Here is a 12,342-nt window from a genome sequence, read left to right on the forward strand (position 1 = left end):
AAACCTGTACTCAGGACTCTTCAAACCACACCTTTGCTATCCTTATCTAAAGCTTCTATTTGCACAAGCAAATACATTCTCTTTCTTTAAGTTCAGAACGTGCATATGATAGAAGGAAATGGTCTTGAGAGTCAGGAGACCTGTGTTCTCTTTGCTGATCTGCTACTTCTCCTGTGTGTATGAGCAGGTTACCCTAAGGAGGGAATGCCTTCCTATGAAGTAGACCTCTTTGTCAGCTCTGCGTGGACTGAGTCCAGCTGTGCTGTTCTCTGGCACTTGCTTTTGTTACCCTCAGATCTCTAGATTCCAGACCAGCCCTGATGAGAGTTTCTCAGAGCCACTTTTCATGTGTTCCCCTGACAAACCCATCTTCCCAAGCCTCAGTGATGTTTCCAGTGCTCTGAAGAATATTAAAGATGATACCTAATGGACATACCTTTCCTCTTTCTGTTTCCTTGCCTTTTTTTTTTTTTTCCCCCTGTCTAGGATAGAGCAGCAAGTTGATGTAAAATGTGTACTTCTGTGTCCCACTTGACCTTCTTTGGCACTTGTGACATTCCTGGTATGATGCATACACCTCTTTCCTCAGTCTTATAAAGACCACTCACCAGGCCTGAAGCAGTGGCAGAAGAGGGACTGTCATGGAGTGCACAGGCCAGCCAGCACCTTTCAGACCAAAGCAGGCCACAGCATGTCACTGCCTCACTTCCTAGATAGCTGTGCTTGTTCTGTGATGGATTTGTGTGTGGTCATTCATGCTTAAGCACGATGGTGCTGTGATCTCAGCATGGAAGGCTCAGGCACTCAGTGGAATAGGCCTGTGATGATGAGGAAGTCATTTCATTTCTCTGAGCCTTACTGTCCCCTTTGTACAATGGAAGTTAAAATAATTTATATTGAGGTGAAATAAAGTAATACATCTAATAGACCCGCCTAGTATATTTGTACCTCAGGACCCCCAAATGTTTGGGTGTTTTAAAAATCCATTCCAGGGGCACCTGGGTGGGTCAGTGGGTTAAGCCTCTGCCTTTGGCTCCGGTCATGATCTCAGGGTCCTGGGATCAAGCCCCGCATCGGGCTCTCTGCTCAGCAGGGAGCCTTCTTCCCCCCCACCCTCTGCCTGCCTCTCTGCCCACTTGTGATCTCTGTCTGTCAACTAAATAAAGAAAATCTTTAAAAAAAAAAAAATCCATTCCAGACTTAAGTGTGTGTGGATGTGTGTGTATAGCTGTGATGTTTATGAAACTAGGGTCATGTTGTTTGTTCTTTACTACCTTATATGACCATGTAAGGCAGAGAGGAGTGTAACAAGAATGTTACCACAAACTTAAATGATTTTGGCTTTGAAGTTTGAACTAAAGGCGTTTATATAGCTTCTGATTACTTTGCGGTTGCTGGACCAGGGCATCCATTTCCCCCTTTATTTCTCTCTTCTCCGTGCCACTCCCACCTGAGAAATATTAGGTATGTTTTGACTCGGCTTGTACTTGTATAATTAGTAGAAGAAACAGCATGGGACCAGGAGAACCTTTTCTATTTAAGGTCTTCTTAATGTTAATATGTCCAAAATAAATGTTTCCTTGAAATTAAATGCTATAAAATAAATCTTTAAATTCCTAAAAGCTGTAACCCCAGGTTTTGTACCAAGAGAAAGAGAAATTTAACAATTTTGGTCATTTCAAAATCAAAATACTTAGTGATCAGCAAACATAGGGAAAAATATTCAGCCTCATTGGTAATAAAAGGAATATAAAACAAAATGTTGCCAGGCTATTTTTACCAATAATATTAGCAGGGTTTTTTGTTTGTTTGTTTTAAGAGTGAGAGCGGGGTAGGGAGAGGGCTAGAGAGAGGATGAGAGAGAATCTTAAGCAGGCTCCACGTCCAATGTGGAGCCCAATGCGGGACTTGATCTCACCACCCTGAGATCATGGCCTGAGCTGAACTCAAGAGTCAGACGCTTAACTGACTGAGCCACCCAGGTGCCCCAGTATTGGCAGTTTTTAAAAGTAAGAAAAAGAAAGGAGGAAGAGAAGTGTTGAATTAGGCACCTTGTACAGGCTGATGGAAGTATAAACAGTAAACTTGCCTTCCTCTAAGGCAGTTTAATAGTATTTACCAAAGACTGTAGACTTGCTAATGCCTTTGACACAGTAATTAAAATTCTGGGAGCTAGCCTAAGGAAATAATCAGAAATGGATATAAATATAATTATAACATCAGGAACTTGGAAACAACCTAAATGTCTAACAATGAGGGATTGATTAAATAAAATTTGAAAATATATGCAGTGGGTTTTCTGCCATTAAAAATGGCAAACTGGACAAATAAAGATGGAGAAAAGTTTGTAAAATGATGTACAGTTAAAAAAGCCCAAATCAGCATGAATCTGGTATTTTGAAATATAATCTTTTTATATACACTGTGTGTGTGTGCATGTGTGTGATGGCAGTGAAAAAAATACATCAAAGTAAATCATTATCTCCAGGCAATGGAAATGCTGTTGGTTTTTATTTTCTTCTTTGGACTTTTGTGTATTTTCCAAATTGTTGTGTTTATACCCAGAAGAAGAAAGCCCATAATTTAAAGATGCATACTCTGGAATACTGTGTACTGATATAACTATGTGAAAATATAAGAAAAACTAGCTTACTGGGAATTACGACAGAATGCCATCTGTGACTTCTGATAGGGTGATGGGACTTGGTGGTCCCATCCGCTTTTCTTGAGAACTAATTGACATTCATCACTATATAAGTTGAAGGTAGAGAGTATGACGGTCTGATTTACATATATCGTGAAATGATTACCACTCAGCTAACATCCATCATTTTATATAGATAAAAGGAAAAGAAAGAAAGGAAAAGAAATTTTCTCCCTTTGATGAGAACCCATAGCACTTCTCCTCTACCAATTTTCAAATATACTATAGAGCAGTGTTAGCTATTGTCATCATGTTGTATATTACATCCCTAGTACTTACCTGTCCTCTAACTGGAAGTTTGTACCATTGACCACCTTCATCCAATTTTCCCCCCTCTGGTAACCACAAATCTGATCTCTCCATGGGTTGTTTTTGGGTTTGTTTATAAGATTTCACATATAATTTGAGTCTATGTTATTTGTCTTTTTCTGACTTATTTCACTTGGTATAAGGTCCATTCATTGGCTCTTGCATAGTTTTTCTTTAATGTGCTTCTACTAAGAATATATCTTCTATTAGGAAAGCAAATATAAAATAAAGATAGAAAAATAGAAATCCATGCCTCATTTAGGTAGAGGTAGTACTTACTAGATATTCTCTTGTGACTTTTGTCCATCTTGAGGATGATGAAAAGTGGTAATGATGGTGGTAAATGATAGATGTTTTCTTTGCTCCTACAGATATTCCTGAAATTCCAGAAAGCATCTCATTCTGTAAAGCACTGCAGATAGCTGACTTCAGCGGAAACCCACTGACTAGGTAACCTTTCTGCTTGCTTTGCTGTCTGTAGTACTGAGGATACCCTTTTTGAGAACCAAACCATGAACACAACCTGGTCACCCATCGTGGGGGTACCTAGATGGATGGCTATCTTTATCAAAGATGATTGACCTTCCGGGAGCCTGGTTGGCTCAGTGGGTTAGGCCTCTGCCTTTGGCTCAGGTCATGATCTCAGGGTCTTGGGATCGAGTCCCGCATTGGGCTCTCTGCTCTGTGGGGAGCCTGCTTCCTCCTCTCTCTCTCTCTGCCTGCCTCTTTGCCTACTTGTGATCTCTCTCTGTCAAATAAATAAATAAAATCTTTAAAAAAAGGTTAATTGACTTTCACAGATACTTGTTTATAAATCACACTGCGCAGTGAAAGACACACATGTGCTATTGATGGAACATTGAACAGATAGATATTGGGTGAGGGGAGGCACCATGGAGTAGTATACAAAACAGGAGTGAGGACTACATTTCTGAAGCCATGTGAAGCACCGAAGTAGTTAATAAATACTCTATTGCTTATCTTGTGGGGGTAAGGCTGAGTTCTAAACTCCCAGAGAGCTTACCCTCTACTTATCCAAGAAGTCCTAATAAGGGATGTTTTTTCCACTCCAGTAATGAAGCATATTTACTGTCTCAACTTTCCTCCAACTCTCCCTCTAAAACAGACAAACAAAAACTCTGCTCATATCACTCATCACTGTTTCCTTACTTTAGCAATAACTGTGAGGATTTCTTGGGGTTATTCCTCCACATAGAGCCACCTGTCGCTGTTCTACTACTGCTTCTGATCTTGCTTCTTCTGGTATGACACAGCACCCTGCCTGGGCATAGCTGAGTGGCACTGTTATGAGCCCCTCCTCATGGCTGCTGGCTGAGTCATGAGGCCACTGATCACTGGCTTCCAGGTGCCTGTGTTGCCAGATTACCTGAATTGTTGTACACCTGGCAATGCAGAGGCAGTCCTCAGGAGAAGTTCTAGAGGTACCTCTAAGCCGGGTGGGTCCATGTCTATGATTTCTAGACTCTGTAAGAGCCTCAGAATAAATGTATTCTTCCCACTTCCCTCTGTTCTTCTTCTTCTTCTTCTTCTTTTTTTTTTTAATAGGAAAATTGAAATGAGGTTAAAATTTGAGCTACATATCATCCATTGCTTGGGTCTTTCTGGGTATGGAATACCAGGGAATGTCTATTTGGTGTTGTTTTCCCCATATCTGGTATTTTTAAGAAGTAAATATGTTTTTAAAAATATTTTTGATTTTCCTCTTTTGGATTTCAGTGACTATGTTACTAATAATATCTATTTTTATGAAAAGCAGTAAATTTAGTGAGCTCTAACTCATCACTGCCCTCAAGTCTTGTCTTTTTTCTTAACCATCCTCTATACAGTTGTCCCTGTTCTTCAGTCCTTTCTGTAGTCCCTGTCCCCGAGGAAAAGTCCTTGTTTCTCCAGGTGTTGGGCCGCCTCCCCTTTCCTGTGTCTGAACTTGGCCTGTGTTTCCACGTTCATTGCCCTTGGTTGCCTGTGTCAGACGTCACACTCGCTGTTATAAAGTGCTCATAGGTCATTTGTTTCACTCTCTGCTCTTTCTGCACTCCTGTAAGGTGTATATTCCGCATGACATTTCTTTGGGAAGCCTTTACTTACTCCCCAGAATCCCCTCTGGGGCTTCTGAGATGTTCAATGTGTACTTTTTTCATTAACACTTGGAACTTATATTTAAGTTTTTACCTTGACCAAGACTTCCCAATTAAACTGAGAAAGTTAACTTATATTCCTCTGTTGTTTATCATTTTACCTCCAGCTCTCCCTTAATTTCTGGAATGGAGTAAACTGAACTAAGCTATTTATCCTTAAGGCAGCGTGTAGGTTTAGGCAGCTGGGAAATACTCATTATGCTACCCTGGAGGTTTTTTTCCTTTTTTTTTTTTTAAGCCATTCAATTGCTTAATCCCCTTTTCTCCCTCTTTAGTTTTCCTTTTCTAATGCCTGCTGACACATGACTTTAGCATTATCTCAAAACTCCCTGGACCAGAACACACCCACATTGTAGGAGGCTTTACTCAGTTTTTATCCTGGCTTCACATTTGGGAGGTTTCTTAAAGCCTTTTTGATTTGGCAGGTGCACTCCTTTAAGAATTATGGCGACTTATCTGTGAGTGGAAAGGACCTGAAACATTATTGAGTTTGACCTACTTATTTTATGGCTGAAGAAACGAGGCTGAGAGGCTAAATGACCTTCTGAGATGATGTGGCCTCTGAGTGGTAGCTCAGTCTAGAATTCCCTTCTTTGAGCCCGATGTCTGTGCTTCCGCCTCACACTTACAGGTTCAGCCCTTAATGCTGACAGCCAGTTAAAAAAGGAAATTGGCCATTTAAAAAGACATTTTCTTTATATTGAAAATCATTTTAGCTAGTTTTATAAAATGATATGTACTTTAAGTAGAAACTCAGGTAAGCAGATGTAGTTGCATCTTCTTAAGTATAAATAAAAAATCTTACCTCTGTTATGCTATGGAAGAGGTTTCAACACCATTCCTGAGAATGTATCTCACTCATAATAATAAAATCCTAGAACTCTCATCTTACAGGGCTTGGATTTGCTTTTGAAGCTTAGAATTACCTATATTTTATGTTAAACAGTAACCTAGAATTTGCTTTTTAAAAAAAGGAACCTAGGAAAAGAAAAAAAAAATGAAAGATTTTAATGCAGAGGCTATCGCTAAAGCAAGAAGTTCTTCCTACCCCTCCTTCTCCCCCTCCAAAAAAAATGGGTCATGTGTTCTGTTGTCTATATCAGCAGATTTATGTATAAAGACCTTTGGCATTTTAGATTCAACAAGATCTTTTTAACTTTAGTTTTTTTTTCCTCCATAACTGGAGGTAACCATAGAAATATTAAAAGTGAGCTTTCTTTGCAAGTTTTTGAATATTTTTATTTTGAAACCTAACTCTTCAGTAGAATTTAAGGGAAGTATAAAAATTTCCTTTTGTGTAGAACATAGTGAAACATATAATAATCTCAAGTGACTGGCATCTTAAATCGAGTTAAAAGAAAAATATTAAGAAAGCAGCAATTGCTGTCAATTGATCACTTCTGAGTAATTCATAGCTTTGCCTTGGGTATTATAATCTACAGAACAAAAATTATTAAGCTGCTATGCTATGTTTTATTATAATCTTCTGGGCTAAACTTTCTCTTTATTTTCTGCTAATCAATCAAGTGTTTTCACTCATAGTCACTTTCCGCTTCAGCAGCTATTTACCTGTTTCTTTCTGCCACAGCATTTGTTCTCCTTTATTCTGAGAGCTTGCATATCTTTTCTAATTATTTCTGGATCCCCCCACCAAGCATTTATCATGCCTCTGTACTTCTAGGTAAATCAAGCCGTGGGTTTTTTTCCTTATCAGTGTCTTCTGTCTAGAAAGACAAGGCAAACATGCCTTTTATACTTTAGTTTATAGGAGGTTATTTCAGTTAACATATGGCAAAACTCATTGTATTTATGTCTAGTTTACACTGTACATGCACTTTTCTTTTTCAGTTAACAACATTTTGTTGTCATTGCTGTTTCAGATTGCCAGAAAGCTTTCCTGAATTACAGAATTTGACGTGTCTTTCTGTAAATGACATCTCACTGCAGTCCCTGCCTGAAAATATTGGCAAGTAAGTTTTTTGTGAGGTTTGTGTATGTCAGGGTGGAAGGGTGTTTATAGCATCCACTTCAGCCTCCTCTTTTACAGCTCTGATTTTTCTACTCAGAAAGCCTCTTATCCAGTCTCAAATCTCACCCTAAAGAAGGATTATAACCGGACTCCAGTGTTTTTTGCTTTCAGTTGCCCCTACATTTTAAGGGCCAAAAATGATAATGCTGCTTGTTACTACTGAAAAACCTAATTTGTTTGGACATGCTCTTCAAACTGTTGGATTCCAAAGTAGTTAACTTAAGCAAACAAGGTCACGCCGGTCGTATAGGCAGCTAATAAATTAGGTAGTGGTAGTGTTAGGAACTATGACTCTTGGCGATTTTATTGAAAACTTGGAGTGGGTACCACTGAACAGCGGCTGTGTCCACCAGTGTTTGTCCATACAGACCAGAGAATAGTGGGGGAGGGGGGACAGTGTGTTTGGAGAGCAGGTGTGGAACTGGGAGACTGATGGGTTGGGATGAGTACATTTCCATGTTCCTGGCTTAGAGGTCAGGGAGGACGGCTATGTCAAGAAATAAAAATGTTCTCTTACTCATTCCCTCAGATGAATTAATTATCTCAGCAGATCTTTTCTGTACCTCCAGGACATGCAGTGGGTTAAGTCAGGCTCATGATTCATGCCTTACCACTTAAACTAAAAGCCCAACCTGGCCGACCAAAGCTGGTGGACCAGTGTTCCCCAGGGTCATAAAAGATTTCCTTTGTGCTCACCTGTCCTGCCTGAGTCCTAAGGCAAAACAGAAATTTCGTTTTTGAGAACTGCAGTGTGTCTGACAGATGTCTGTTCTGCAAAGGGTCTCTCTCCAGAGGTCTGTGGAAGTAGCCTGTTTTTCACAGACAAGTTTGCCCTCCTCTCCCTCCTATGCAGGCAGAAGACAGCCGGCTGACCCCTGTTTCAGCCTGCAAGTTCATGCTTTTCTGAGATGCAAGCTGTTTAAACATTTGTCAGTAGACTTGCTGATGCAGATTTGTGTCCTTAATGTCTCAGGAGGGGAAGGAGACAGGAAGCCCCCAGTACACTCTGAGTTTATGGGATCTGTTGCAGAGGAAACAATAATGTCATACTGTGGATTTCATGACTTACCGCTTTTGCTGTGTCAAGATTGATGTATTTCTAATGAATATAGTAGTAGCCATTTAAATACCTAAACTGACTCCCCTTCCTCCTCAGGAATCTCTGGAATCTAATTCCCTTGATACTCTCCTTCCTTTTCCTTCTCAGCCTGCCACTGCCTGCTTGTTCACCCCTTCTGTCTCCCAGTTCATATCCTTTTTAATAAGCCTGAATGCTTTGAGAGAAAATATATTCTTATAGACAAAAGTACCCCTGTCACTCCCCACTGTATTGTTTTACTGGAAAGTGTTAATAATCATTTTAGAATAAATTACATATCCTTTGTTCCATCTTTTCTGTTAGTATATGTACTCTGTCAGTGTTTTTAGGATTTCTTGTTTATCTCCATTTTCTGTCAATAGTAAGGGTACTGTTGTGTTTTGTTTTGATTTTAGACTTAATCATCTTGTGTTACTATTATGGCCTTATGTATACTGATTGCATCTAAAACAAACTCTCACTTTGAATTTGTACCCTGTGGTGAATCATCACCCAGGAAATAAGAATACGAGGCAGATAAGTGAATCAACTATTTCCTATTAGGTCAATTTGTGAACATGAGAAAAGGGAAGTTTTCTGTTCCTGATTGTTATTATTTTTAATCAAAGAAGAGACTCCGTGATTTCTACCTGTTGGATTTAAGATTTATGCACGCTAAAGTAACAGCAAGTTTTCACTTAGTAGAAAAGAACAAAGAACAGACTCCTTAGAAAAGATTGGGCACTTCTGGCGTCCTAGACTGTGCTGAAAAGGACCTTGAAACAGTTGAAATGGCAAACTGTTGTGGAAATGCATAAGTATACTACATTTTTAAGCAAGTCAGTATTTGAAACTTATGGACTTACCTCATAAAAACAATTGTTCAGTTTCCCAGGGGATTCCCAAATGGTTTCTTGAGGAAATGGTTCTAGAGCACCGAACCAAATACTTAGTAACCAAACAACTACTCAGAGATAGTATGGTTTTATAATTCAGGCACAAACATTTGATATTCCAAAAAAATTTGGAAAGGACGACATCTGAATGAAGTGGACATCTGAATGATCAGAGTCACTGTTATCTTTGTAGATTCTGAAATGATAGTTTTTGTGTAAATTAATTTGGCTTATGGGTCAAATGCCCCAGCCCCCTCAGTGTTTGTCTTTTGAGCATCACTGAAAATGGGACCTCAGTTTCTCTTTTCAGCAACTAGCAAGTACTGGGCATGAACTGGGAAAGCTATGGATGTGTCAAGGACATAGGCCATCTCACGAGAGGCAGGAGCGTCCAGCCTGGAGAAGAGTGCGAGGCCTTTAGGGCAAGCCAACTGCCGTGCCTCAAAGCTGGGGCCACCAGTGAGCATCTGTCCCATAGTGTGTTTGGTTTGCCAATGGTCGGGCAACTGGAGGAGTGTTTGGGGGTTGATGGCAAATTTGGAACAGGAGCACACTCTTATGGTCTCTGCCCCGTGTTTCCCACTACTCCTAGCGCATAGCAACCTTTTCTTAGTGGCCCTGGTGATATCTAACTGGGGCAGTTATTAAATAGGTAACTCTAACCAACTTAAGTACTTCTGCCCTAACAACCTGGTAGCTATTTGAAAAAGCAATACCTATAAATGGAAAGAATAAATATTTTTATTTCATTTTTAAACATTGCCAAATATTTCTGCAGGATGTAGGTCCCTGCTGGGCACTGCCCAGCCTCTCACACCACCACCTCTTTTCCCGTTCTACACTGATTTTTCACCCGGTAGTTGCCTTTTGTCACTGAAAACCCAGCTTTGCGAAGATACAATGTCTTAGAAGGAATGTCACGCTGTCTAGTGTGGAAACCGAACGATCTGAGCTCGTGGTTCACGTAGCGGCTAAAAGATGTGGAGTCTTGCCGTGTCCCTCTCAAGTGTCAAGTATTCTGTGGTGTGCCTGTGAGCTGGCTGCTATTTCCCTGGGCACCCCAGTGCATGAGAGCCGAAATTGTTGCTCCACTGAATCCTGGAGTGCCCTTTTAGGAACACTGGGGAGCACAGAGCCCTGGCCTTCAGGGTGTGGGAGGGAACTGGCATCACACGGCGGTCGTGCTTTCCAGGGGTGCAGAGCACTACAGCTCACATCCTACACTCCATGGCCAGGTGCCAGCACTGTGGTTACTTTAATAACGCAAGTCTCTGGAAGAGTAGAGTCCTTCTAATACATCTCAATGAGACGAGGAATAATCACGAAAATCTTTTGAACCACACTGGAGCACACTGGTTCCCTCATGCAAAGTCACACATTTTTTCTTTTACTAAAAAGTTGTAATGTCCCCAATTTGCTGACCCTTTTCTGTGATGGCACATTAGTGTGGTACCTTGTCCTTCAAAGTAAAGGTGATGTTTAACAGTGAGTGAGATGCTAACTCGTCTTCAAAAGATTTTGTTTTTAAAATTCTTTTTTGTTAAAGATACAAAAACACAGCAACTTCTGATAAGTCTTCCTAAACAAGTGACTGATATCGGGGGGCGGGGACGATTTATCAGCAGAATTTCAATAAAGATCTTACCATAAGCAGAGGATACTTTTAAAAATTAGTATGACGATTTAATAAATGAAGGTGAGAATATGGTTCTTCTTGAAAGAGTCAGTGTAACTTGTGAAGAATTTTTTTCACCTAGCATAGCCATTACACCAAGCATTAAAATAATTTAGAACCAATAGTTTTGTCCCCAGACATAAAACAAAAAAATTGGCTACATAATACAGGGCTCTCACACTGACAGCACAAAAGATTTTTTATTCAAATTTTTAATAAAATATTTTTAAATGCTTTCTTTTTTACTTAAAGAACATTAAGTGAAAAGTACATCTGTGTACTTAAGTGTGTGAGGACCCCCATTCTGGAAGAGACTAGGAGTCAGTTAAGATGGATGGCGGTTCTTCAGTTCTTTTTCAGGTCCCTAGGGGTCGCAGTGAACTCTGCCACTGTGGAGAGTACGAAAGGTGCTCTGGTGGGTGGGCTTTGCTGATCCTTGTTTGTGCCAGGGCAGGCACAAATTTATTGATTATATTGATGTTGCATTTAATATTTGCCTGAAAAAAGTCTGCAGCAAATAATTTTCAAGTGAAGTGTGGAGACCACTGTTGCTGCTGCCCAGTACTACTTGTCTACTGCACCATGGAGCCTTTACCGTGATGTAGACCCAGCACGCTTTGCTCAAAGCCAGTGCAAGGCTTCAGAGCCTGTCATGACAATGAGCTTTAAAATTGTTTCCCTGTTTCCTGTCTTTACCAACTGGCCGAGGTTTGTCCTCACTAAATGATTGAAATTCTACCTCTTTTGTCAAGCCTTCTCCAACGATGGGAAGAGGTGATGTAGATCCTCAACGCACAGGTTCCCTGACCGATGCTTTACTACCCACACAGTGAGCGCATTAGTCTTTTATCTGTACATAGAGGTTTAGTGGTTCAGTGTTCAAGTGTTTGCACCTGGATCATATTGTACGCTGTAAGTGGGGGAGTCTTTGGTTGTTAAACTTTCTTTGTGTCTAGACCAACCCTGGTGTTGCTCTGACATAACGAATGAGTACCCGGGATCAGACGCACAGTGTTACCTCCTTCACTCTGCTATCTTCCAACCTGATGAGGCAACCCAGTTGGGTTCTTAAAGCTTTCTGAGGACCACATTGGCATGTTCCTATGCAGTCACTTTTCTGGCTTAATGCCATAGTGTTGATGAAAGAAGAAACTATGGAAAAAAAGAAACCTATCTCCATTGCTCTTAAAACCTTCTAATGAAGAATAATTGTTGTCCATTAATAATTGCTTAGTTTCCCTGATAAAAGGAGCCATTAGGGACAGATTTTAGTATATATTTTCAGGGTGGAAAAAAATCTCGCCAGAAGAACTGGTAAGCTTCTTTGCTTTAGGATTTTTTAGAGCAAGTAAGAGTAGGGGAAGGAGTGGAGGGGGAGAGTGGGTCTTGATCTCGGGACCCCGTTCGGAATCAAGAGTCGTACGTTTAACTGACCGAGCCACCCAGGCATCCCAAGCTTCTTCCTCTTAATATCAGTTCTGACATTTATCACATT

The 12,342-nt window shown here is 40.4% G+C and overlaps 1 protein-coding gene across 4 annotated transcripts in view; it reads left to right on the forward strand.

Moving 5' to 3' along the window:
• The window catches only part of LRRC1 (leucine rich repeat containing 1), a 131,257-nt gene that overhangs the window by 80,384 nt on the left and 38,531 nt on the right, over positions 1-12,342 (forward strand). For all 4 annotated transcript variants that reach the window (XM_013045517.2, XM_004771852.3, XM_013045519.2 and 1 more), the window contains 2 exons: positions 3,385-3,463; positions 7,050-7,139. In XM_013045517.2, coding sequence (XP_012900971.1) covers positions 3,385-3,463; positions 7,050-7,139 — 169 coding nt within the window. The remainder of the gene's footprint in view (positions 1-3,384; positions 3,464-7,049; positions 7,140-12,342) is intronic.

Source organism: Mustela putorius, unplaced genomic scaffold (genome assembly GCF_011764305.1).
Source record: "Mustela putorius furo isolate JIRA1106 unplaced genomic scaffold, ASM1176430v1.1 tig00003983_pilon_pilon_pilon, whole genome shotgun sequence".
Taxonomy (NCBI): domain Eukaryota; kingdom Metazoa; phylum Chordata; class Mammalia; order Carnivora; family Mustelidae; genus Mustela; species Mustela putorius.